At 42.2% G+C, this 27,023-nt stretch overlaps 1 protein-coding gene across 6 annotated transcripts in view; it reads left to right on the top strand.

Annotated features, from left to right (window-relative positions):
* RAF1 (Raf-1 proto-oncogene, serine/threonine kinase) overlaps window positions 1–27,023 on the top strand; it is a 250,516-nt gene that overhangs the window by 142,171 nt on the left and 81,322 nt on the right. For all 6 annotated transcript variants that reach the window (XM_029600790.1, XM_029600794.1, XM_029600789.1 and 3 more), the window contains one exon: window positions 20,912–20,996. In XM_029600790.1, the coding sequence (XP_029456650.1) occupies window positions 20,912–20,996 (85 nt within the window). The remainder of the gene's footprint in view (window positions 1–20,911; window positions 20,997–27,023) is intronic.

Here is a 27,023-nt window from a genome sequence, read left to right as displayed (position 1 = left end):
GAATTAGTATACAGGCAGAAGAGGGCCAAAGGTAGAACCCTAAGGCATACCAATTGATAATGAGATGGCACTAGAGCAGGATCCACCAGAGAAAACACAAAACTGCATTGGGAGAGTTAAGAGAAACAAGAAAGGACAGAGTCCTGAAATCCAAGTGAAGACAGCGTATGAAAGAGTAGGTGGAGTTCAACAGTGTCAAAAGCTGCAGATAAGTCAAGGAGAATAAAGGCCTTTAGCTTTAGTCATAAACAGGTCATTTGAGACTTTGGCATAGGCTGTTTCAGTTGAATGTAGAGGGTGAAACTGGGCTGGAGCAAATAAAGTATGGCTTGAGATGGAAGAAAGTCAAGATAGTGGCGCAAAAGGGAAGAGGGAGATAGACTGATAATTGACAGGACATGTAGAATCCAGCAAGGGTTTTTTTTGTTTTGTTTTGGTTTTTTTTTAAGGATTGGTATGATCACAGCATGTTTGAAGGCAGCAGGAACAGTAGCAGTGGAGAATGCTAGACTGAAGATGTGACAGATGGAAGGGATGACCTGAGTGAGATGGAACTGAGGAACTGGGTAGGAATAAGATTAAGGAACAAGTAGTGAGTTTGGAGAAGAGGGCAATTTACTTCACTGTGATTTCAGGAAAGGAGAAAGTCTCGTTCTTATAGCTTTATATACTCACACATACAGTTTTGCATTTTCACATGCATGCAAGCCTTTTTACATATATACAGTTCTCGTCTATTAAAATGTACAGCACACATCCATGGTACTATGGATTCCCAGAACTGTACGGATATTTAAAAAAAAACCCAAAAAAACCACATGTATTATGCACTGCAACATAAGCATTCAATATATATATATTGAAACAGTTGATGAATAGAACATCCACTAATTAAAAACTCATGCACAAATTTTCTAAAATTTCCTAAATATCGATAAAGTATTTAAAAAACCCCACTATATATATATATATATATATATATATAACAAATTAGGCAATATACACCCTGAGTAGTGCTCAATAATTATAAAAAAAAAAAAAAAACCCCACTCTAACTAGAGTGGGATATGAGCACTAGAACTTATACAATAGATAATGTGTGTGTTTTGTATTTTGTACATTAGCAATCCAACACTATTATAATGATTATCAATTTTTATTACAAAAATGTTATCACAACAGATCATTAATAATTATATTGAATCACATTTAAAAGATATTAAATCACTCTATGTGGATAGAGTTTCTTTTGATCTAAATAACCTAACATTTGCACATCACCTAACACTTTAATTGATGTAACACTTCACTTAACACATGATATCAAATAATCCTTTCTCTGTATTACTGTGATGTGATGTGGCAGCTCTCTTTGTGTGTCTGGCTTGGTTTTGTGTATCTGCCACTTACTGCATCTGTCTCCTTGTCGGGGTGCGATGTGACCTATGGTCTGTGTGTATATTTCTCTGAGTAAGGTGATATATCTGTGTCCCTTTGGGTGTACTGTGTTTCTCCTTGGGCCTGACTCCCTGACTGCCTGTGTCTCTTCCTATCTGGTGTGGACTGTTTGAGTGTGGTGTGTGTGTCTATCTGGTTGTGCAGTGTCTGTGTCTCTCTAACTGTAGTGTCTGTGTGGATGGACATGGCTCATCTGTGTGAGTAGGGATAGAGTCCCTCTGTATTTGGGTATGGAGTTTCTCTATCTCTCTGCCTCTGGGTGTGCAGTATCTGTGCATGGCTGTGGTACATATGTGTCTCTGGGTGTGCCTGTCCCTGTCTCTGTCTGAGTGTGGTGTGTTTGTCTCTCTCTAACTCTTTCTGGTATCTCTGCCTTTATGCGCTTGCCTGGATGTGATGTATCTACCTCTTTGTGTTTGTTTGTGTGTATTTGTTTGCTCCTTTCAGCAACCCAAAGGGAATCAGAACTGGAACTTTGACCTTTTGGCTGGCAGTGTGATTGCCTGATACTTGACAAATGGTTCAGCAGCTGATTGGTTGGTAAGAGAGTAACACCAGGCCATGAAGCCAGGATATCATGTTGTGTATGTGTGTGTAGACTTAGAAAGTGTACACATACCCACATACATGCATTAAGTTTCTTCATGACAGGATGGTATTATGCATGCATCCTAAGTTTCTGTGTAAGGTTGTGATAGATGTCCACCTTATGCAGTCAGTTGTGCTTCCAAAATTTTTCCCAAGACCACGTGTCAATAAAAATGAGTAATTTCTTCACATTTTTTGCATTGCTGAAGAGCCACACATTCTCTCTGGAGTGAACTAAAGACCTTAGAAAGACCACCCACCTTTTTTTCTTTTTGCCCCAACAAGCCTAGGATTGTTGTCGGAGAACCTTATCTAATTGGATAGCAGACTGCATATCCTTTTGCATATACATAAGCAAGGCTGACCTTATGGGCCTTGACATAGCTGTTAGAGCCATATCTGTGTTGGTGGCCCATCTAAGTTTGACCTCTGTTGAAGAGATTTGCATAGACGCGACCTGGACTCCTTCTCATCCCATTACTGTACGGATGCTGATTTCCACTGCAACAACATGGACGTTCTTGAGGGCTTTTCTGAGGGTTAAAGCCCAGCTTCAGCCCCTTCCCCCTCTGGACCCATTTGTATGATTTTGAGTTGTCTTTGTGTTTAAAAACAAATCTAATCCACCAAAAACAGCTTGCTGTCCTGTTGGCAGGTAGTTGTTTTTCCCCTATTTGTTGAGGGAGTGTCATATATGTGACTTTGGTGATTACCAGAACGTAATAGCATGAAGGTTGGATCTGATAGCAACTCAGCCTACATTCTCTGAAAAGAATTTTAATTAAATATTTAGTGATGGTAAACCGCTGGCTTTGTTATATGGTAACATAAGCACAGCAGCTCTTCTAGGAATCATTTCTACTGAAGCTTACGCCATTAATTTAATTGCAAAATACTAACCTATCATCATATATCAATTTGTTGTACCCATTTGGCATATGTCCCAAAAAAGCAAGGTAAGAATCTGCATTGTGTCCTAACTTTTCATGCATTATTTAAAAGAAAGTGGTACCTCAGTGTACTGTATAGTGTTTCCAACGTATAAGACAAGTATTGTAATTTACTGTATCAAGTTAAATCTATTGGTAGTCCTCTTATTTCAGCAGGGACTAGTCGGATGGCTTGGTGGCAGTGTTGTGCCCTACCATGCAGAGGATCTGGGTTTAATTTCTAGGTCAGACCTTTCTCTACAGGCTCGCCAAGGCTGGAGATTTTGTGGCAGGGGTGTTCACAGCGCATGTAGGGAAGGACTCCCAGTCATTGTGCAGTGAGGACACCTAGTGACCAGATTTAGGGCTCATCATTGTAGAGCTACAACAACTGGACTAGGTGAGTTAGAAAAAGGTATACAAAGGGGGGGGGGTGAATCCTTGGATAGTTACAAATGACCATTCATGGAAACAGAGTTCTGGGCTTCGTGGACCTTTGGTCTGACCCAGTATGGCAAATCTTATGTTCTTATGGTACCAGATCCTAGCCCTGATTCTGAGTGAGTTGTGTTGTCCAAAGGAGGAGGAGGAAACTTCCAGGCCTTCAAATATTTATTTCTTATTTATTTAAAAATCTTATATACCACTTGCCTATTTTCCTGGACCCTGGGAGCAACCAAGACTTCAAAATGACATCAGGCTTAGTAGATCTAATTGGTTCACATTGATTATGGTGTTAGAAATGACATTAGGCGCAGTGTATAAGTCAATTGTTTTTTATTCCATATAGGGTCATTTGTGAATGTGACAGCTACTTCGGGTGCAGGAGAGCTGCTTGAACAATTTTAAAAATTATGGCCTAGTGGGGTTTATTTTGTGTGCACGTTTAAAATATTTAGCAGTACACAGATAGTAGTTATCTTTTAAACAGTATAATAGCTCTTGAATGAATGACAAATTCTAAAGAATAAATATAGTTACTTGAAGAATTTCACAGTTTCTTACTTTTTGCAAGGGAGAAACAAAACATTCTGTTAATGGAGTGCTCCTGAATTTAGATTCGAAATAAGGCAAAAAGAAATTGAGCAGATGTCTGGAATGACTGAAGTGTATATGTTGGAAGATACAGTAGTCTAGTCTGAGGGGGATCAGCTGATATTTTCTAGGTTGACTCTAGCTGATTAATGGAATTTGGAATGTTTTGTTAGATCAATGTTCATTCTACTGGGCTCAATATTCATACCAGTTTGAAGGTCAGCTTATGTTTTCTTTGCCTTCTAGTTCTCTGTACACCGAGCAGCAGTTGGCACCAGTTGCTGTTTAATTTTGTAATCAGAATGGCACATCAGAATGATTTTTTTTTTTTTTTTAACTGTTCCATTTTAAAAGCACATCAACCCATGGGTGCCTGTTGGAGGGAGGGAGGGAAGAAGATGAGGAGGAGGATCACTTGCTCCCTGACCTCCACGCCAGATTTTAATGATTGTTTTGTAACGATTTCTATGATTTAGTTTTTGCACATACCTATTTATTTGAATGTCCCTTAGATGCTCTATATGTACTGGATTTTCCCTTGGAAAATGTTTAGTAGCATTTGTTTAATGGAGGTATATTTATTTATTTATTTATTTTTAAAGTTTTAACTTGTTGTTTAGCACAGAACAGGTGAGGCAGATTTGTTCATTCATTCTAATTAGCTGATGGCAGTACTTCAGTGTAGCATTCTCAAAAGTCGGCAAGAATGGATGCTTGCTTAATAAAAGCAAGTTTGCTTGCTATAAACAGTGTTTTCCGTAGGTAGCAGGATGAATTAGCCATGTTGTCTGGGTGACGTCATCCAGTGCGGACTCTCTCTCCAAGAAGTTGGTTTGCTCTGTTGCGCCTGTGTGGCACTTCCCACGCAAAGCGTGTCATTGGTCTCAGTCACTAGCTAAGCAAGATGGCAGCGCTGTAGTACAGAAGGATTAGAAGGGGCATGTCCAGGGAGGAGGAGGGGTACACATGGCTAATTCATCCTGCTATGGGAAAACACTGTTTTTGGTGAGCAAACTTGCTTTTTTTCTGTCGATAAGCCGGCTGAATTAGCCATGCTCTCTGGGAGTCCCAAGCTTCGGGTTATAATTAAAAGAAAAATGGAACGGAAGGGTGAAAAAATGAACTTGTCCTCCTTTATTTCTCTTCCACTTCTTCCTCTTTTTTTTTTTAACCCACTACCTCAGTAGACATGTCTTTCTGATTAACCACACTTGACTCTTTTGCAGTCCAAAGAATTTAATCTTTCTTGATTATTATGTAGTTTAGGAAAGAAGATAGGGAGCAATATGTCTTGAATGATGTGAAAAGCCAACATTACCTTTGGGAGGAACTTAAGATGTGTCCTGAGTGCTACTTTGTCATGATAAAAACTGCAAGTAAGGTGAGAAGTGCACCAAGGCCTGGAGTTCACTCACTCGCCAGGCTGAGGTGATTGCCACGAGAAGAATCGCCTTCCACGTGAGGAATTTCAAAGCAACTGACTGAAGTGGTTCAAAGGGATCTTTCATCAGAGCTGTCAAGACCACGTTCAAATCCCAGGGCATTGGAGGCTTCTTAATGGGAGGATGAAGATGAAAGAGGCCTCTCATAAATTGAGATATCAATGGATGGGAAGCAATCAAGGAATCCTTATCTCTTTTATGGTAAGCAGATATGGCACATTTATGAATTCTTGTGGACTATGTTGCCAGGCCAGATTCTGAGAGATGGAACAGATACTGAGAATCTCATTGGGAGACTATGAAAAGGAGCTGATCTGTTGACATTTATACCATGCCACATATTGCTTCCACTTGAAGGAATAATTTCGTCTGGTTGATGTTTTCCTTGCCGCTATGATAATCTGAATATCCACTGGAAGGGCTAAGTCTTGCAAGATCTCGCATTCAACATCCAGGCTGTTAGGCGAAGAGAGGGATGGAGAGGGTGAAGAAGAGAGCCCTCTTCTTGGGTTAGGAGATAGGCATACCTTGGTTGTCTCGGCTATGCTTTGTCCCGGATCATCTTTTGAACTGTCCTTGAGATGAGAAGAATTGGAGGAAAGGCATATAAAATTCCTTTTGCCCAGGACATGATAAAGGCATCCTGTGCCTCTCTGAGGTGGCTGGGACAGACTGAGCAGAACAGAGTTACCTTTCAATTTTGTTCGGTTGCGAAAAAATCTAACCGGGGAAGGAGGGGACTCCATTGTAGGAAGATCTTGTCAACTATGGACTGATTGAGGGACCATTCGTGAGAGTGGAAAACCCTGCTTATGTGGTCTGCCAACATGTTTGCTACTCCAGGTGGATACGTTGCACGCAGGATCATCGAGTTTTCGATGGCCTACTCCCATATCTTTACTACTTCCCTGCAGAGAAGCCAAGAGCCTGAGCCTCCAAGCTTGTTTACATTGAACATGGCCACTTGATTGAGTAAATCATAATGGTGTGGCCCCGTAGCAGACGTGTGAAGGCCATTAGGGCATATCTCATGGCCCTGAGTTTCTAGCAAGTTGATCTGGTAGGACTGTTCCTCCACTGACCAAAGGCCTTGTGTTTTGTAGTGAAGAAGATGAGCCTCCTAACCTAGTGTGGATGCTTTAGTGGTGAGGACAAGACTGTGGGGTAGCTTCTGGAGAGGGGATCTGATCGCTAGTTCCTCCAGTTCTAACCACCAATGAATGTCTTTTTGCATGGAGTCTGTCAAAGTTACTTTTTTATTCATTGGTTGGCAGTATTGGGTCTATTGAGAATTCAAGCCTCATTGAAGGTGCTACATATGTAGTCAAGTGTCTGATACTACATGAATGGCTGCTGCCATGTGTCCCAGGATTATAAGAACCTGGCACACTGTGACAACTGATTTGCAGAGTAATTCCACACCTAGGTAATGGATTCTCATGATTCTTTGTTCCGGAAGAAAGGCGTGTGACTGAGTGGAGTCTGTCTTGGCTCCTATGAATTGCAGTATATGGATCGTTTTGAGTACCGATTTTCTCGTAGTTGAGGAATCCTAGAGATTCCAGGCATGTGATCGTCTGCAGATGTGCCTGCAGGGACACTTGGTTGGGGAGACAATCAGCTAGTCGACCAGATGATGAAAAACCTGGATATGCTGGCATCTTAGATGAGCTACTGCCACAGCCAGACCTTTGTGAAAACTCTGGGAGCTGAGGAAAGACCAAAGGGGAGAACATTTTACTGGTAGTGCTTCAAAGCTACCTGGAAGCACAGGAATCGCCAGCAGGAGCTGGAGTACTGGAATGTGAGAGTAGGTGTCTTTGAGATACAAAGAACACATCCAATCGCTCTCTTGAATGAACGGTAGGATCGACTTGAGGGAAGTCCTCTTGAACTTCTCCTTCTGAAAGTGCTTGTTGAGGGATCATAGGCCTAGAATGGGTCTGAGTCCTCCTGAGCGTATTGGAATCAGGAAGTACTGGGAGTGTTTCACTACCGGTTGGATGGCCTTCTGGCGGAGCAAGGTCTGGACCTCTATTTATTTATTTATTTATTTTATTTAAAAATGTTTGTATACCGCTTTTACAATCGGGAGATTAATCAAAACGGCAAAATGGCAACACCATCTTGCTCTAGTAAAGGTAGTTGAGAAACATGCTTCAGTGGGTTGGCATGATGGAAAAGTGAAGGCTTGATTCTGAAATTCAGATCCTCAGAACCCATTGACGTCACGTGATCTGACTCAATTCTGAGGGAAAATGGCGTATCCTGCCTCCCACTGGAAGTGATGCTGTGGCTGAGCTGTCTTCAAAAAGACTGGGAGGGTTTCAGAATTGATGACTGCGAAGACTTTTGCTGTGTTTGGTCTCTCTGAGAGATTGAAAGTACTGATAGAACTGAGACCTGACGGGTTGCAACTGAACAGTTTCCTCTGGTATAAGGTTTTCGATATTAGGATAAAACTGCTTCACTGCGGTCTGAGAATCTAATGCTGCTGACAAGGACTGCACCACAAAGTTTTAGAGATGTGAATCGGAACCAGAATCGGTTCGGATTTCAGTTCCGATTCACATCTCTACAAAGTTTTGCTCCTTGATTTTGGATACTGTATCTTTCAGTTTGTTGCAGAAAAGGTTTTCACCTGAGCAAGGAAGATTTGCTAGTCTGTCATGAATGTCTTCTCTAATGGAGCTGGAACGCAGCAGTGCTGTGTGTCAAGCGGCAATAGTAGCGGCGGAGGTGCGGGAAGAAGTTTCAAAGGATTCATAGACTACCCTCTTTAAGTGTCGTAAACCCTCCTCCAGGTCATAAAAGGGTTGAGGCATTAGCTGCTGACCCATTTCCAAGTATAAGGATGGTTTCAATAGCTGCAGGCATTTATAAAGATTCTGGACCATGTAAAGCTGGTGCTGTTGGATCCGGGATGTTAACTTTGCACTTTGAAAAATCTTCTTGGCAAAATTGTCAAAGAACTTATGTCCTTTCCCTGGAGGAGCAGATGCATGAGGCTTTGATTTTTTTTTTTTCATGCGCTTCATCGCTGATTCAGTGACAACTGACACATCCGGAGATGGACGACTACATACTTCAAAGACTTCTGCAGTCGAAACTTTAAATCTAGCTTCCTGGTGACAGGAAGGTCAGGATGAGGGGACTCCCACATCTTTGAAAGTACAGCATCTAGCACCTTATGGGAAGGCAGTGCCGAAGGTTCAGCTGGAACTTCCAGGATTTTCAGGATCCTGAAAACTTCCTCCCTAGGGTCTGGAAGTTTTTGGACTTCTACCCCAAGCAAGTTTCCAAGCTTTTCAACAAACTGTGAATAGCTTAGGTCTCCGGAGGAGAAGAGTGATCCGGAGGGTTGGATGGGATACCTGTCAAGTTGGTAGGTGAGAGGTCTGACGGAGAATCCGGGTATTCAGACTGGTGATGGTGACTGAGATTCACCCCACCTATCTCGCTCGGAGCGTGTGGATAAGTCTGAGAAGACAGTACGTTTTTCCTGGGAGGTGGAAGACCTGGAACTGATTGAGACCGGCATGGGATGCGGTGGTTGTGATTTAAATATCTAGGTTTGGGTCCACACTATGCCTACCACCATTTGGTGAGGAAGGGCTCACTCTTCTTTTCTTGTAATGTAGGCTCTGAGGCTTCTGAGACTCCTCCAGTCAGAGGAGGCAGATTTTGTCTGTTATCCCATTTGGATGGCGAATGTGCTGCGGGATCCGGGAGTTGCGCCGTGAAGGCATTGGAGTGTGTGGTAGGTTGTCATGTTTGTGTTGATGCACCATGAGCCTTGGTGCATATGGTAGTTTGCGTCAAGACCTCATGAGACTGTATCCGTTTAGCAGTGTGCGCCGATGCGTTGTAAGTCAAGATGGGAGTGAATCGATCATTCTTATGCAACACTTTCGGGGTTGCCTGCGTGGATGCGTTCTGGTGATGCTTAGGCTCCTTTGAACGTGACACGCCAGCCTGTTTGGTACATTGTTGCGAGGTCTTTGACGCCAATGGTGCACCTGCACCCAAATCATGACACAGGTGCTCCGCAGATTTTGGCTTGGGTTTATTGGGTGCTGAAGTGCCTCTTGACCCACTATTGCCATTGGTTTGAGGACCAGCTGTTTGTCTCTTGATTTTACCTGCAGCACCATCAAAGCTATTCTCCTGTGGACATCGTGGGTGGAGAGTTTAGGGCCCGGGGAAGAATGCGTTGAGCATCTTGGAGAGGGCGCATAGCTGCCCGATGCTGAAGAAGCTTCATTCTTGTCCCTGACAGAGGCTATCTTCATCACCCTCTGCCTTTGTGCCCTTGGAGACACGTGACCTTGGTCTCGGCACAACGCCTGGTCATGGTCCAGGCCTAGGCAGAGGTAGCAGTAGTTGTGGTTGTCAGTGACTGACAATATTTGAAGCCCAGTTTCTTCGACATGGCTGGCTAGCACTGAAAAGTGGTTTTGGAGAATTGCTGGTGCGAAAAGATAGAGGAAAAAGTGAACTTACAACTATGAGGAGATTCAATGAGGAAGAGAACCATGAGTGCGGAAAATAAGAAGACCGAGGAGACCAGGGACGCGCTTCGCGTGGGAAGTGCGTTGCAGGGGCAACAGAGCAGAGCTCTAACTTCTTGGAGAGAGAGAGTCCGCATAAGCGCCATTGGATGGTGTCACCCAGTCAGCAAGGCTAATTCAGCCTGTCAACAGAAAAATCAGGAGTAACATCAGAAATTATTTCTTCATGGAAAGGTAGTTATTCTGAATCAGGTAATGGGTTACAAAAGGTGTTTCAGTATTAAGCATCCTCAGAAGGGGGACTTCATTAAACACAGTTAAACTACAATATGTACAGATACAAACATGTACCCACTGCTGGGGACAGAACAGTAGTGGATGCATGGAACAACATTTTTGGGTGAGGTGGTAGAAGCAAAAACAGAATTAAAAAAAAGTTTGGGATAAAGCACAGGATGCTAGGCTACAAAGAAGTGAATGAAAAGCCGGAGATCAACTGGGGTCTATGACATGCACTGGGTTATAAATTGGGCAGACTAGATGGGCTTTAGGTCCTTATTTGACATTAAATTCTACTTCTAGGATGTAGAATGCTAAAATATAGCATTATTCACATAGAAGTGGAGAAAATATTTTTTTAATAATTTGTGGCATGGTGTAAGGCAACAGAACTTTATCCTCTGACATTTCAGCTATGAATAGCCGATCCTAAAGCTGCTTCCTGTAACTTGCAAACTGTCTTCTGTGGCAATTCCATTCATAGTGCTTTATAATAGTCTACATGAGAAATGACCGATGTGAGTATCACAAATATTAATTCCAAATGTCTCAAATATGAGCATGCCTAGTGAATGAGGCAAACCTTAGTAATGGCATTTCTCCCAATTCTTAAAGTATGGGCATCAATTTTCAAAGCGGAGTGCAGTATGTTGTCTGTTACACACTTGGGTGCTTAAGGGTCACATCATTCAACTCTAGTTGAATATCCAAATTCTGAATTCTTAGGTTATCTACCCATAATCTTTCTACTTTATCAGGATTTTGTTTTTGTTTGCCTGCATCCAACCTGCCAAGCATAGCCTGCAGGTATTTAGTTAAGACCTGAACTGACCGTGAGGGAGCTTTTCCCAATAAAAGAGATACATGGACATCATCTGTGTACAAATGGTAATGGATTCCAAAGCTTCAAATAATTTCACCTAATGCTTGTAGGTAAATAAAAAAAAAAATGAACATAAATTGCCATGCTGGGTCAGACCAAGGGTCCATCAAGCCTAACATCCTGTTTCCAACAGAGGCCAAACCAGGCCACAAGAACCTGGCAATTACCCAAACACTAAGAAGATACCATGCTACTGATGCAATTAATAGCAGTGGCTATTCCCAAAGTAAGCTTGATTAATAGCCGTTAATGGACTTCTCCTCCAAGAACTTATCCAAATCTTTTTTGAACCCAGCTACACTAACTGCACTAACCACATCCTCTGGCAACAAATTCCAAGCTTTATTGTGCGTTGAGTGAAAAAGAATTTTCTCTGATTAGTGTTAAATGTGCTACTTGCTAACTTCATGGAATGCCCCCTAGTCCTTCTATTATTCGAAAGTGTAAATAACCGAGTCGTATCTACTCATTCAAGACCTCTCATGATCTTAAAGACCTCTATCATATCCCCTCTCAGCCATCTCTTCTCCAAGCTGAACAGCCCTAACCTCTTCAGCCTTTCCTCATAGGGGAGCTGTTCCATTCTGTTTATCATTTTGGTTGCCCTTCACTGTACCTTCTCCATCGCAACTATTCTTTTTTGAGATGTGGTGACCAGAATTGTACACAGTATTCAAGGTGCAGTCTCACCATGGAGCGATATAGAGGCATTATGACATTTTCCGTTCTATTAACCATTCCCTTCCTAATAATTCCTAACATTCTGTTTGCTTTTTTGACTGCTGCAGCACACTGAGCCGACGATTTTAAAGTATTATCCACTATGATGCCTAGATCTTTTTCCTGGGTAGTAGCTCTAATATGGAAGCTAACATCGTGTAACTACAGCAAGGGTTATTTTTCCCTATATGCAACACCTTGCACTAGTCCACATTAAACTTCATCTGCCATTTGGATGCCCAATCTTCCAGTCTTGCAAGGTCCTCCTGTAATGGGCAAAATGGATCCCTGAGGGGCACTGCATAGTAAAGGCCAAGAATTTGAAATATAGTCATCCCTCATGCTGCATTCTCCCAGTTTAAAATGATTGAAACCAATTTATAAGCACTCTATGTAAAACCAACCTAGACAACCTGGTCAGTAAAGTGCTGTGGTTGACAGTATCAAAGGTGGCTGGCAAATGTAATCACACTAACAAAGAAGAACCTCCTTGGTCTTAGCCCCATCAAAGATTATCCAGTAAGGCTACCAACACAGTCTCCGTGCTGTGCTCCCCTATAAAACCTGATTGAAAAGAGTATAAGCAGTCTGATTTATTTAGAAACAAAATCTTATAGTTGAACAGGGTATTAGGCACCCTAGGCAAACCTTCAGTCTTGCTGCCCCCCTCCTCCTCCCCAACCCTGCCTCGACCCCGACTTCAATCTCCTCCTTCCCAATAATAGCAAACCACTATTTTGAAAGAATATTTCAAAATGGCTGACAAACAGAATAACTTTCAATAATTAAAAACGCCTACTTTAAAAAAAAAAAAAAAAAAAAAAATTCCAAACACCAAAAAACATTTCAAAACAGTAGACACATCAAACAACAGTGATTTAAAACTAACAAGATTAGAAATCTGCCAGCTCTTCATACCTGGGAACTTTGATTAACAGATTTCCTGATGGGGTGGGGAAAGGGGATGTTGCGCATAAACGTTTATCCTCTCTATCTCGCATACAAACAGACACATGTTCTCTCCATGCACACAGGCTCTTCTACGCATACAGTCTCTCACTCTCACATACAGCATTTCTTTTTCCTCTCTCTCATATACACACTCCTCAGATTCCTCCTTCCACTCAGATACTAACTCACACACTGACTCGCTCAGGCTCCCTCTCTTTCATTCAAACATAGGGTCCTTATTCAAACACATGCTCCCACTTTATAACACACACACACCTTCACACCTTCACTGCTCACAGGCACCCTGGCTTTCTTATTCACACGCCCTCACTGCTCACAGGTGCCTTCTCTCTCTCCCTCACACATACGCCCTCCCTCTCTCTTACATACACACTACAGTAATTCTCTCTGTCACATACAAATGCATAGTCTCTCTTGGTCTCTCATTCTAGGCTCTTCTCTGTCTTTACAGGGATTGGTTCTCCTGGGCCTATCTCCTCTACCTCTTCAGCTGTGGCCAGGATGGACTTTCCCCGCAGCTCTCCTGGTCCTCTTCTTTCCTTCTTCGGCTGTGGGTGGGATGGGCTCAGTCAGTGGCTCTCAGCCCTTTCTTCTCTGCTTCGTTGGTTGCAGGCAGGATGGGCTGTGCCCACAGCCTCACTGCCTGGGCCTTTTCCCCCTGCTTGTCAACTGCGGCCCAGCTGAGCCTTTCTTCCCTGGGTCTCTGGGACAGGAGTTTGTGCTGGCAGTTTTTAGTGCCCTCAAGGGTTGGTGCTCTAGGTGACTGCCTAGTTCACCTAATGGATGCGCCGGCCATATATTTGAGCAACCACCACATACTCAATCACTTTCCCAAAAAACAGTAAATTTGAATCAGGTTTGAAATGTTCACAATAATTAGGGCTTTGAGCTTTGAAATTGAGTGAATCACAGCATTATTTAAAGAAGCAAGCATAACACTGTCTACTAATGAAGTATTTACTATCTGTGTCATTCACCTGAAGTTTTACTAACCAACAGGCCGATACAGTACAGTGCGCTCCAACGGAGCACACTGTTAGCCTGCTATTGGACACGCGTTTTCCCTTACCCCTTATTCAGTAAGGGGAGGAAAACGCGCGTCCAACCCGCGGCACCTAATAGCGCCCTCAACATGCAAATGCATGTTGATGGCCCTATCAGGTATGCGCGCGGGATACAGAAAGCAAAATGTGCAGCCAAGCCGCACATTTTACTTTCAGAAATTAGCACGACCTTAATAGCGATATTAAGTCGGAGGTCCCAAAAAGTAAAAAAAAGTAAAAAAAAAAAATAAATAAAATTTTGAATTCGGCCTGCGGCTGTCGGGCCGAAAACCGAATGCTCAATTTTGCCGGCGTCCGGTTTCCGAGCCCATGGCTGTCAGCAGGCTCGAGAACAGACGCCGGCAAAATTGAGCGTCGGCTGTCAAACCCACTGACAGCCGCCGCTCCTTTTCCCTGTTTTTACCGCGTCACCTAATTTAAATACAGAATCGTGTGCACCGGCGAAGGGCCGGTGCGCGCGCCGGGAGAGCGGGTGTTCGTCCGCTCTCCCACGGACTTTACTGAATCGGCCTGCAAGTTTGGGCATGGGTCCAAGAGACAAGCTGTGGGGATCATCTTTTTTCCACCTGCAGAAAGTCACACATGAGGATACTCCATCCAGTTGATTGGGTTCCCCAAGAAATGTAAGCTCTCTAGCATTTTCCAGGGCATTAAATATTTGATTCTTTTTCCCAGAGGAAAAAAAAATGCAGACTTCGCCGTATTACGATGAGGCCTTTTTTTTTTTTTTTTTTGCTAAATTGGGGTGTGGCACAGAAATGAGCGGTCAAGGCTTTTTTTCTTCTTTTTAATGCTTTATTTTTACAGTGCAACAAAACCACCAGCATTCACAGTCTGCACAACACAGATTTAGGCAGCTATGCAAAAGAACTGCCTTCTGCCATTTTTCAGATAACAGAAACAGGTTAGCTCTTTTTAAGGGGCTGCCTATCCCTTCTTTCTTACTTTTCTGGAGTCCTGGGCCTCCCTTTGCTCTCCTCTCAGCCTGGGTTATATCCCCCAGCCAGAAGAGACAGCCTGTACCCAGCATTCCCTGTCTTAAGGTGGACCGGGTACAGATAGCTACGCCCTGTTAAGGTGTTCCGGGGTTCCTGGGTATATACCCTGTCACATGGGGGTTTGATAGAACAAATGTACTACTTGGAAGAGGTCCCTGGAGTACTTCTATGCTGATGAAATGGTTTAACTGAGATGCCCTCATTTCAGTGGTGATCTTACATTGTTTATCTTCTGATAACAAGCATAGATTGTTGGTGCTAACTTCAAAGTGCAAAATTTACAAAACCACAAAAAACATTTGGCTTGTGATGTGAGGGGCATAGTGTTGTGAAGGTTTGCATGAGAAAATGAGAGCAGTATATCTGATCATAGGTTATGTCAGCAGATAAGGATTAAAATAACCATGTAGCCTGTCCAATTTATTCCCTGTTGAATTGTGTAGAATCCAGATCATCTCTGGCTTTCCTTTTATTTCTTTGCAATTAAGGATCTTTGCAATTAAGGATACATACAGAATAGCTATCCTCAAGGCAAAAAAAGACTTTTTTGCAAAAAAAATCCATAACTTCATATTCGACTCCAAAGCCCTATTCTCATTTGTATCATCCCTTACAAAACCCGCTCCACCCATCATCCCGGACAAACAAGCAGCCGACAAAGCATTGGAACTAGCAATTTACTTCGATAACAAGATCACCAACCTTCTCAAACCAATCTCCACCCAACAGCTGACAGCATCAACACCCCATAGCACCTCCATCTCAATCTCCACTCAACTTCGGACAGCAACACCCCATAGCACTCCGATACTCATCAAAAAATGCAGTCTATCATCATTCGAGACCCCATCTTCCCTAGAAATCGAAATCATCCTCAATAAACTTAAACCATCCTCTCACCCACTGGACACCATTCCCTCCAATCTTTTACTATCTACTCCCAGCACCATCTCCAAAGCATTAGCTAACATCATAAGCTGCTCCTTAACTCAAGGAAAGGTCCCAGAACAACTGAAAATAGCCATCCTGAAACCACTACTTAAAAAACCCAACTTGCCAACAACAGACTCTGCCAATTTCCGCCCGATAGCCAATCTACCTCTAATCTCAAGAGTAATGGAGAGATTCGTCAATAAACAACTGTCCGATTACCTGGAGGAGAACAATATACTCTCCCCCTTTCAGTTTGGATTCAGAAAATCGCAAAACACAGAAGCTCTACTAACTTCACTATCCGACACCATTCTCCTCAACCTTGAAAGAAAACAATCATACCTCCTTATTCTTCTTGATTTATCCGCCGCATTCGACACGGTAAATCACGACATCCTCCTCGAACGGCTATTGGATATAGGAATCCAAGGAGAAGCTCTTAGTTGGTTTCACTCATTCCTAGAAAATAGATCCTATAAAGTCAAGATAAACAACGCAGAATCACCTCCTATCAAATCTTGCAGAGGAGTACTTCAAGGTTCTTCACTCTCCCCCACCCTTTTTAACATTTACCTGCTTCCGCTCTGTCACCTACTCTCCAGCCTCAAGCTAAAGCACTATATTTTCGCGGATGACATTCAGATACTTCCCCCCATCACAGAATCACTGCAAAAAACCTGGACTCATTGGAACAACTGTTTACTATCCATCAATTCCCTTTTATCCAGCCTCAAACTTATACTAAACACAAACAAAACAGAAATCCTCATCATCTCACCTGACGAAAAACACACTACCTTCAACATCCAAAACTTAACACAATCCACAATACCACCCATCAACCACTCACCGTCAGTCAGAGACTTAGGGGTGCGCATCGACAATCAATTCAACCTTAAATCCTTCATCCACAACACAACTAAAGAATGTTATTTCAAACTTCAAGTGCTAAAAAATCTGAAACCACTCCTCCACTTCAGTGACTTCCGTTTAGTAGTTCAGTCTATAATTCTATCCAAGTTAGACTACTGCAATTCTCTTCTGCTAGGTCTTCCGTTATCAGCCATAAAACCCTTACAGATGGTACAAAACGCCGCGGCGAGGTTACTCACCAATACCAACAAAAGAGCCCACATCACTCCAATTCTGCTCTACCTCCACTGGCTTCCCATAAAAGCAAGAATCACATTCAAGACTTTATCAATGATCCATAAAGATATTATGGGCAGCGCCCACTTAAATCTTACCTCGCAACTACGCCTTCACACATCAAAAAGACCTATCAGATTTAATTATAAAGGTTCTTTATTTGCTCCCCTGATCAAAACTTCGCTAGCTAAAAGGGCACTCTCCACAGCCGGACCCACCCTTTGGAATTCATTACCGCCTGATCTGCGACTTGAAACCTGCCATCTAACATTCAAGAAAAACCTAAAAACGTGGCTCTTCCAGCAAGCCTATCCGGAATCGAAGGAACACTTTGACTCCGATCAATGAGCTAAATAGCTCACTACAAGGCCCAACACAGACCTTTTACCTATCGTTTATTCTTGTTAGTTGACAACAACTATTGTCGTATATTGTATATATGTGTTTTATCTATCACATCTAATTTTATCATTTATTGATTTTAGTTCTTTTTGTTCAATTTGTGGATTGTTTAATGTAAACCCGAACGTTACCTGTTCAATACTCTATTGTTTAATGTAACGCCTTACGGCGAAAGTTTTGTTCTTTGGAAACCGTCTTGATTTGATTTGCATATCGAGAAAGCCGGTATATAAAAACCCTAAATAAATAAATAAATAAATAAGGATCTTCTGTACCTTTCCCATGCCTACTTGAATTCTGTCGCTGTTGTTGCATTTCGCCCTTCTGCTGGGAGGCTGTTCCTTTTCTGTGAAGAAATATTTTCTAATAATGCTAGTTCTTGGTCTAGTCTCTGACCCTGATATCATGACCTTCCATAACTTCCTTTCCATTGAAAAATGTTTGCTTCTTATGCATTATTTATACCTTTGAGGTTGTTGAGGTCCATTTTCAAAGCCATGTTTTACACGTGAACATGAGGGCTTAGGCTTGGCAATTTTCAATCTGTGTGTAAAGCTACCCATGGATGGGAAAGGTGTTCCCATGGGTGGGGCTAGGGAAAAGTTTCCAAAGTACGCATGGATATTTTCTCGGAAAAGTAGCCGCACAAGTAGCGCTCTGCACATACGTTTTTCCAAGTCATTTTTCAAAGGGAACTTCCCCTGTGCAAACTGGTCTTAAACTCTGCGGGTAAAATATACCCGCGGACTTTGCACTTCTGAACACAGTTTGAAGGTTCTCTACCATATCCCCCTTCTCTGCTTGTTTCATTGCCATTAAAAATGAAATGTAATCAGTCCATATTGTGAGAAGTTGAGCTGAATCGTTGTTGGGCTGGGCCCTTTATCTGGTGAGGCTTATTTGACTGGAGGAATGCATAGACTTATTACTTTGTGGTTTCTTCACTTGCTCATCACACATGTTTACAGAAATAAAGTAGAAAGCCTTAAACCTTTTTTTAATGATATTAGTGACCATGTTTTTGGCAGGTGAAGCCACTTCAAAGAAACTTGCTGCTGTGTACAATATTTAAAAAAAAAAAAATACACAAGGGAAACTGTAATACTCATATAGCCTTTAGTTTCAAATCAACTTTGACTTTGCTCCCCTGCAAAAACTCTAGTTCCCTTAGAACAGTGGTCCCCAACCCTGTCCTGGGGGCCCACCAGCCAGTCGGGTTTTCAGGATATCCACAGTGAATATGCATGACAGAAAATTTGCATGCACTGCCGCCATAACATGCAAATTTTCTCTCATGCATATTCATTGTGGATATCCTGAAAACCCGACTGACTGGTGGGCCCCCAGGGACAGGGTTGGGAACCACTGCCTTAGAACAGTGGTGTGCATGCTTTCAGGTTCCTCTCTTTCCCCCTACCTTGTCTCATTCCCCTCTGCAACAGAAAACAGAGCAATAGTGGCTACAGACAAGTTAATAGCCCCGCAGGTACATTGCATGTTCCCTCCCAGTCTCTGCAGCTGCTGTTCCTCCTCCCCTGTTAGCCCTTTTGTCTTTCTAAACAGGAAGCATGTTGGAGAGGAGGCGCAGCCACAAGGACTGTTGTCTATTCTAGCAAACTGTCTGCAGCTGCTGCCTTGGTCTGGAAAGTCGTTTTTTTTTTTGGGGGGGGGGGGGGGGGAGGGAGTGTGAGATGGACCAGTAGTTTTGTTATTGGACAGTGGGATGCATGCCTGGGCTCCCAAAATCTAGGCATCCCCCGTTTTGCATATCCCTGCCCTAGAAAATTTCGCATATTGGGATCTGATTGATTTATCACCAGGACAAATTGTCGGAAAGAAAGCACATAGGAGCATTCACTTTGGCTCTGCTGCTAATTTATCTAATAACTCTCTAACATGAATGCTCAGTTCTGCAACCCTTGTCATGCTTTCAGTGATTTCCAGGCTTTAAAATGGTAGTGGGTCTTAAATTCTCATTCTTCTTTCCAATCTTCATAAAAACCCATCTTTTGGATACCCTGGATCTCATAAGGCTTTTCTATTCCGTGCTTCAGAGTCTTTAATATGGGTGACAGAAATTTGAATCTTTGGTTCACACAATATGTATGACATGGACCAAATAGGTCTCTAAGATAGCTGTTTTCAGGAGTCCAGGGACTGCAAAAGGACGGGTTACACAATGTTAAAGAATAATGACTTTACTTAGCAAGGATTTTAAGTAATAGTCTGAGCAACTTAGCAAGGATTTTAAGTAATAGACTGAGCAATATTGCTTTCTGGGTTTACTTTTGAAATATTGAGAAGTAAATAGGGAGTATGTTTTTCTTTTAGCTTCATTCAAACTTGTTTATTTTAGTTATCACAATTTCAGGCTGTCAGGAGTCACTCCAGATGTTCATCGTGAGCCACAGACCCTTAGTTTCTCCCTTCTTCCCCCCCCCCCCCAAAAAAAAAAAAAAAAAAAATTAAACCCAGCTCGTGTAATGTTAATGCTGTTTTGAGCTGGTTATCAAGTCCATGAGAACTGCACAATATATACTACGTTCTGCCTTCACCTAGCCTTCAGGCTAAGAGGGTTTGTCTCTGATTTCAGATTCCAGTGTACTTTATGCAAAAGAATCTTTCAGTCTTCTGCTGTGAAACTGCAGACAAAGATCAATGTTGTTTTGTTTGGTAAGAAGCCAGTGGAACACAGTGTTTAAGGAGTGGCTGTGTGTGTGTGTCTGTCTGTCAGCCATGAAGTAGCTATGTCAGTCTGCATATGACTAGTCACATTTTGGTAGTTGTTGTTGGTCACTAAAACTGTTGGTCCCTCTAGTTAGATGTAAGATGAGATGTAATTTAAAAATTTAGTAAGTTACTGGTTCATACTTGGGTGTTTCCTAAATAGAGGCTGATAATGTGCCAAGTTTTGAATTGTTGGTTGATCTGGACCACTGCTTACCAAAAGACTAAAGAAAACCCACACTAAAGATTTTGGATTGCATTATTTACCAGGGACCTAGAGAGTTTAAAAACATGTACATTTTGGGGCCTATTTAGTAAAAGATGTCTCCCATTTTGTGTCTTATGGGAAAAATGCTTAGTAAATTGGGTCCTTTTGATTATTTAAATAAAAGGTGGCATGCTGTCACAGGGCCTGTAACAACTTCGGAGGTATACACTTTCTACTGATTTTTATGAACATGATCAGACTTTAAAAGTATGCATAACAGTCCTGCAATATACTTCATACAATGTGTTGGAAAAGAAATGCGAATACTTCAGAATTAGGCTACAAATGTTAACTGTGCCAACTTAATAGAATTAACTGAAATAACGTAACATTATCCAGTTTTGAACCTCTTTCCAGTATACACTTTAGCTTATTCAGAAGAAAAATGATGTTACTGATTGTTGCAGTGTTTGCTTTTTACAAAGGATCTTCCATGGACCCTTTCAATGATCTTTTGGCACTAAAATACCGGGGTTTAAATTTCTTCTCAGAGCTATAATTACATTTCATATATATATTTACTTAATATTTGTTGTAATATTTCCTTTTGCAGGCGATGTGGCTGTGAAGATTTTAAAGGTCACAGATCCAACCCCAGAACAGTTTCAGGCATTCAGAAATGAAGTAGCTGTGCTAAGGTAAGCGGAGCAGATAATCCTGCAGATTTTGCTCAAAAATAAAAATAGGAACATGATGGTAGGGCAAAGCCCAAAGAATAAATTATAGTGTCTACAAACTTCTCTGTAAAGCTCATTTTAGGACCAATAGATGGTAGATGAACTGGGTTTTGAAATGTTGTTTTCTTTCTTTCCTTCCTTGAAAAATCCAAGTTTTAATAGCAGAGTCTCAAATTAGGACATAAAATCTACATACAAAATCTACTCTCTCTTCGTATGCATTAGTAACAAACTTTTTGTGATGGATATTGTCATTGTTTAGTGACACAAACTGTTGGAAGAAAAGAACCAAATTTATTCAAGTTTCAATGCAGAGTGCAAATTCATTCTTAAGCCTGTAAGGGTTAATTTTCAAAGATCCCACTGAGAGAAACAACAGAAGAACTGGTTCATTTTAGCTCATTGTCTTTAGGGAAAATTTTTCTGCAGTACCCGTTCCCAATTAGTTTTTTGGCTGAAAATGTTCTTAAATCCAGCTGGTGAAAATCGGGGCTAACCAGCGAAGTCCTAAGAAACATCCCTGGAGCTGCCCTTTTTTTGCTCAGCTAAATCTGCCCGGCTTGTGAATTTAGGGGATGGGGGGAGAGGGGGATTTTAAAAGCGGAGATTTAACTGGCTGTCTCCGAAGGTTTATCTGGTTAAATCTTGTGAAAATCAACCCCCTGTGTATAGTTTATCTCAGTTAAACATTATAGCTTGCTGTTGTATCATTGTAAGCTTAAATAAATCTGTACACATTTCAGTACATGGTTTTTGCATTGATTCTAAATCCTCATTTAAAACAGCAGTACCTGCATCAAAATTGCTTAATTTTTGCTAACCTTTTTCTGTTTTGGTTTTTTTTTTTCTGTTGCTCCCTTCTCATTACTTGGTTGGGTTTTGTGGCTAATGTGATTAACCTGTTTCTTTGAAATTTAGAAAGTTTAATAACTCTAATAGAGGAAACTGGCTCTAACAGCAAGTCTGCAAAACCTTTTTTTTTTTTTTTTAAATTTACAGGAGGTTCAATCCTCCCAGTTTAAGCAGGATCCAAATGGTTTCATGTCTCCAGTGAGTTAGGAGGCAGGGCATTAATCTCTCTCCTCATATTGTACAGGTCATAGGTGTCGGAGTAGTGGGGGCCAGAGGGGTCAAGTCCCCCCCCACACAAAAAAAATATTTCCACTGGCAACGGAAGAAAAGCCTCATTGGTGGAAGGTGGGATGGGACGTTATTTCCTTTCCATGTCCCCCCGGCACTGCTGTGATCCCCTCACTTGCTCTCTGTGCTCTTAAAAAGTTGGATTCTTGTGGCCTTCAGCACCTCAGGCTGCTTCCTCCTCCTCGGTTGCCAGCACCTGCATGATGTCACCAGACACCGACAGCAGAGGAGGAGGAAGCTGTCCAAGACGCTGCAAGACCGTGATCCTCTGACTCTTTAGGAGCATGGAGGGGTGAGTGAGGGGGATTGCGGCTGTTCTGGGAGGCATGGAAAGGAAGTACTGCACCAGCCCGTCTGCCACCAATCAGACAACTCTTTCAGGAGGGGGAGGGAGTGAAGTCCATAAGGGGATTGAGGAAGGTGGCAGTGAAGGAGGTGAGTGAGGGAATTATGGTGTGGAGGGAGTGAAAGAGTGAAGAGATTGTTGCATTTGGGGGGGGGGGGGGAGTAAAGGAGGTGAATGAAGGGATTGTGGGGGTGGAGTAAAAGGTGAGCGAGGGAATTGTGGGGAAAGAGTGGCGATTGTGGTAGTGAGGGGGATTGTGGGGAGGTAGGATGAATGAGGTGATTGTGGGGGGTGGAGTGAAGGGATTGTGGGGGAAGGAGGTGGGAGCAGGGGGAGAAAACAAGGTTGGGGAGAGAAGGGGGACTAAGAGGAGAAGATGGGGCAGGAGATGAGCAAGCAAGGGTTGAGGATAGAGGGAGAGAGAAGGGGCTGAAAGAGAAGAGGGAGCAGGAGAGAGAAATGCAATGCTGGAAGAGGAAAGGCGGGGGCCAAGAAGAGGCCTGATAATCATTTTTGTTGGGAGGGGGCAGTATTATGTTAAAGCCACCGAGCCTTTATTTTTCTTGGGGGGAGACTTCGCCCCTCCCCTCACCAGCATTCCACCTCTTTTTCTCCCCATCCTTGTTTCCTTCCGCCTCCCTTCTCCACTTCCTTCTCTTTTTTTCTTCCCCCCAAGATGGTGAGACTGGTGAAATGCTAAGAGAAATTAGGGAAGCTAACCAAATTGGTAGTGTGGTAATAATGGGAGACTTCAATTACCTAAATATTGACTGGGTAAATGTATCATGGGTACATGCTAGAGATATAAAGTTCCTGGATGGAATAAATGACAGTTTTATGGAGCAATTGATTCAGGAACAGACAAGAGAGGGAGCAATTTTAGACCTAATTCTCAGTGGAGGTCAGGATTTGGTGAGAGAGGTAACGGTGGTGGGGCCGCTTGGCAATAGTGATCATAATATGATCAAATTTGAATTAATGACTGGAAGGGGGACAGTAAGCAAATCCACGGCTCTCGTGCTAAACTTTCAAAAGGGAAACTTTGATAAAATGAGAAAAATTGTAAGAAAAAAACTGAAAGGAGCAGCTACAAAGGTAAAAAGTGTGCAAGAGGCGTGGTCATTGTTTAAAAAAAACAAAAAAAAAACAAACCACCATCCTAGAAGCACAGTCCAGATGTATTCCACACATTAAAAAAGGTGGAAAGAAGGCAAAACAATTACCTGCATGGTTAAAAGGGGAGGTGAAAGAAGCTATTTTAGCCAAAAGATCTTCATTCAAAAATTGGAAGAAGGATCCAACAGAAGAAAATAGGATAATGGATAAGGGTTGGCAAGTTAAATGTAAGACATTGATAAGACAGGCTGAGAGAGAATTTGAAAAGAAGTTGGCCGTAAAGGCAAAAACTCACAGTAAAAACTTTTTAAAATATATCCGAAACAGAAAGCCTGTGAGGGAGTCAGTTGGACCGTTAGATGATCGAGGGGTTAAAGGGGCACTTAGAGAAGATAAGGCCATCGTGGAAAGATTAAATGATTTCTTTTCTTCGGTGTTTACTGAAGAGGATGTTGGGGAGGTACCTGTACCGGAGAGTTTTCATGGGTAATGATTCAGATGGACTGAACCAAATCACGGTGAACCTAGAAGATGTGGTAGGCCTGATTGATAAACTGAAGAGTAGTAAATCACCTGGACAGGATGGTATACACCCCAGAGTTCTGAAGGAATTCAAAAATGAAATTTCAGACTTATTAGTAAAAATTTGTAACCTATCATTAAAATCATCCATTGTACCTGAAGACTGGAGGGTGGCTAATGTAACCCCAATATTTAAAAAGGGCTCCAGGGGTGATCCGGGAAACTACAGACCGGTTAGCCTGACTTCAGTGCCAGGAAAAATAGTGGAAAGTGTTGTAAGCATCAAAATCACAGAACATATAGAAAAACATGGTTTAATGGAACAAAGTCAGCATGGCTTTACCCAAGGCAAGTCTTGCCTCACAAATCTGCTTCACTTTTTTGAAGGAGTTAATAAACATGTGGATAAAGTTGAACCGGTAGATGTGGTGTACTTGGATTTTCAGAAGGCTTTTGATAAAGTTCCTCATGAGAGGCTTCTAGGAAAAGTAAAAAGTCATGGTATAGGTGGCGATGTCCTTTTGTGAATTACAAACTGGCTAAAAGACAGGAAACAGAGAATAGGATTAAATGGACAATTTTCTAGGTGGAAGGGAGTGGGCAGTGAGTGCCTCAGGGATCTGTATTGGGACCCTTACTTTTCAATATTTTTATAAATGATCTAGAAAGAAATATGACGAGTGAGATAATCAAATTTGCAGATGATTCAAAATTGTTCAGAGTAGTTAAATCACAAGCAGATTGTGATAAATTGCAGGAAGACCTTGTGAGACTGGAAAATTGGGTATCGAAATGGCAGATGAAATTTAATGTGGATAAGTGCAAGGTGATGCAAATAGGGAAAAATAACCCATGCTATAGTTACACAATGTTAGGTTCCATATTAGGTGCTACCACCCAAGAAAGAGATCTAGGCGTCATAGTGGATAACACATTGAAATCGTCAGTTCAGTGTGCTGCGGCAGTCAAAAAAGCAAACAGAATGTTGGGAATTATTAGGAAGGGAATGGTGAATAAAACGGAAAATGTCATAATGCCTCTGTATCGCTCCATGGTAAGACCCCAACTTGAATACTGTGTACAATTCTGGTCGCCACATCTCAAAAAAGATATAATTGCGATGGAGAAGGTACAGAGAAGGGCGACCAAAATAAGTGAAATGGAACAGCTTCCGTATGAGGAAAGACTAAATAGGTTAGGACTTTTCAGCTTGGAGAAGAGACGGTTGAGGGGGGATTTGATAGAGGTGTTTACAATCATGAGAGGTCTAGAATGGGTAGATGTGAATCGGTTATTTACTCTTTCGGATAATAGAAAGACTAGGGGGCACTCCATGAAGTTAGCATGTGGCACATTTAAAACTAATCAGAGAAAGTTCTTCTTCAGTCAACGCACAATTAAACTCTGGAATTTGTTGCCAGAGGATGTGATTAGTTCAGTTAGTATAGCTGTGTTTAAAAAAGGATTGGATAAGTTCATGGAGGAGAAGTCCATTACCTGCTATTAATTAAGTTGACTTAGAAAATAGCCACTGCTATTATTAGCAACGGTAACATGGAATAGACTTAGTTTTTGGGTTCTTGCCTGGTTCTTAAGGCCTGGATTGGCCTCTGTTGGAAACAGGATGCTGGGCTTGATGGACCCTTGGTCTGACCCAGTATGGCATGTTCTTATGTTCTTTCCCCTGTTCCCACCCCCTCCTCTTGCTGTTTCTTCTCTCTCTTGCCACCACTCCTATCCCCACCCCTATCCCCCACAAGAAAAACAACAAAAGCTCGGTAGGCCCCATATAGTAGCGCATTATGTTGGGGTCACAGAGCCTTTGTTGATTGTTTTGAGGGGCAGACCTCTCTTCCTGGCCCCTAGATCTCACCTCTTTCTCTCCTGCCTCCCCTTCAGCCCCCTCCTCTCTCTTCAGCATCCTACTTATATCACCATCTCCCATCTCCTTCAGCATCCCACCTCTCTCCCTCTCTCCATTATTTGGTACCCTATATCGCACCTCCATTCCCCCCTGAAGAACACCACCCCATTCCCTCTTGCTTTCACTTCTTATCCCATCCCCCTCCTCTTCCTTTGACCTCCCTCTGCTTGCTCTCTTCTCCCCCCTCTTCTGTTTCTCTTCCCCCTCCTTCACCCTCACCTATCCATCTCCCACAAGAAAAACGGCAAAAACTCAGCAACCCCAACATCAAACCATATAATGTGGGCACAGTCAAGACTTTGATGGTTTTCTTGTGAGGGGTGTTAATTAACACTCCCCACAAGGACAATGCCTGGGGCCCAGCTTTAGAGTAGGAGGAAGTGCAGGTCTGTTTCTAGTACTCAGTGTTGTATTGCATGCAGAGTCTGACTTCCTGAGGTTACCATTTATAATGGGCAGGTTCTCGTGCCAAGCAATGTTAGGCTATCCGTCAGAGCTCAGTGTTTCAATTTACTGTGGGACTATTCCTACGTGTACATTTAGATATCTTCCGATCTGCTCTCCCTTAGCACAACGCACCATTCTAGTTTTTGTCTGCATATTTCTGTTTTTAATTTGTGGTCACTTATTTTGTATTTGTTGAGGGTTATTTTGCATGTGTAATTAAGGTGAGGTATTCTGCTAGCATATAGTTTCTGTGTAGGGATCTTAGCAGTCTTCATTGTTTTTGCAACACATCACAAGAGAATTTTTTTTGTATGGTGAGGTATAGGGGAAAATATCCTGCTCTGCCCCCATTGTTAAGAGGAGAAGGGGGTGTCTGTGATCACAAAGTCTAGATTTACAGAACTGGAGGTACAGGATTTATGATGGGTTTGTCTTGCACATGCAATAACAGGAATAAATCTCTCTTAACTCAGAGCACAGTATTTTGTTGGGT

Source organism: Rhinatrema bivittatum, chromosome 4 (assembly GCF_901001135.1).
Source record: "Rhinatrema bivittatum chromosome 4, aRhiBiv1.1, whole genome shotgun sequence".
NCBI lineage: Eukaryota > Metazoa > Chordata > Amphibia > Gymnophiona > Rhinatrematidae > Rhinatrema > Rhinatrema bivittatum.
The sequence above is the reverse complement of the archived record's forward strand: the minus strand, read 5'-3'. Positions and strand labels throughout refer to the sequence as shown.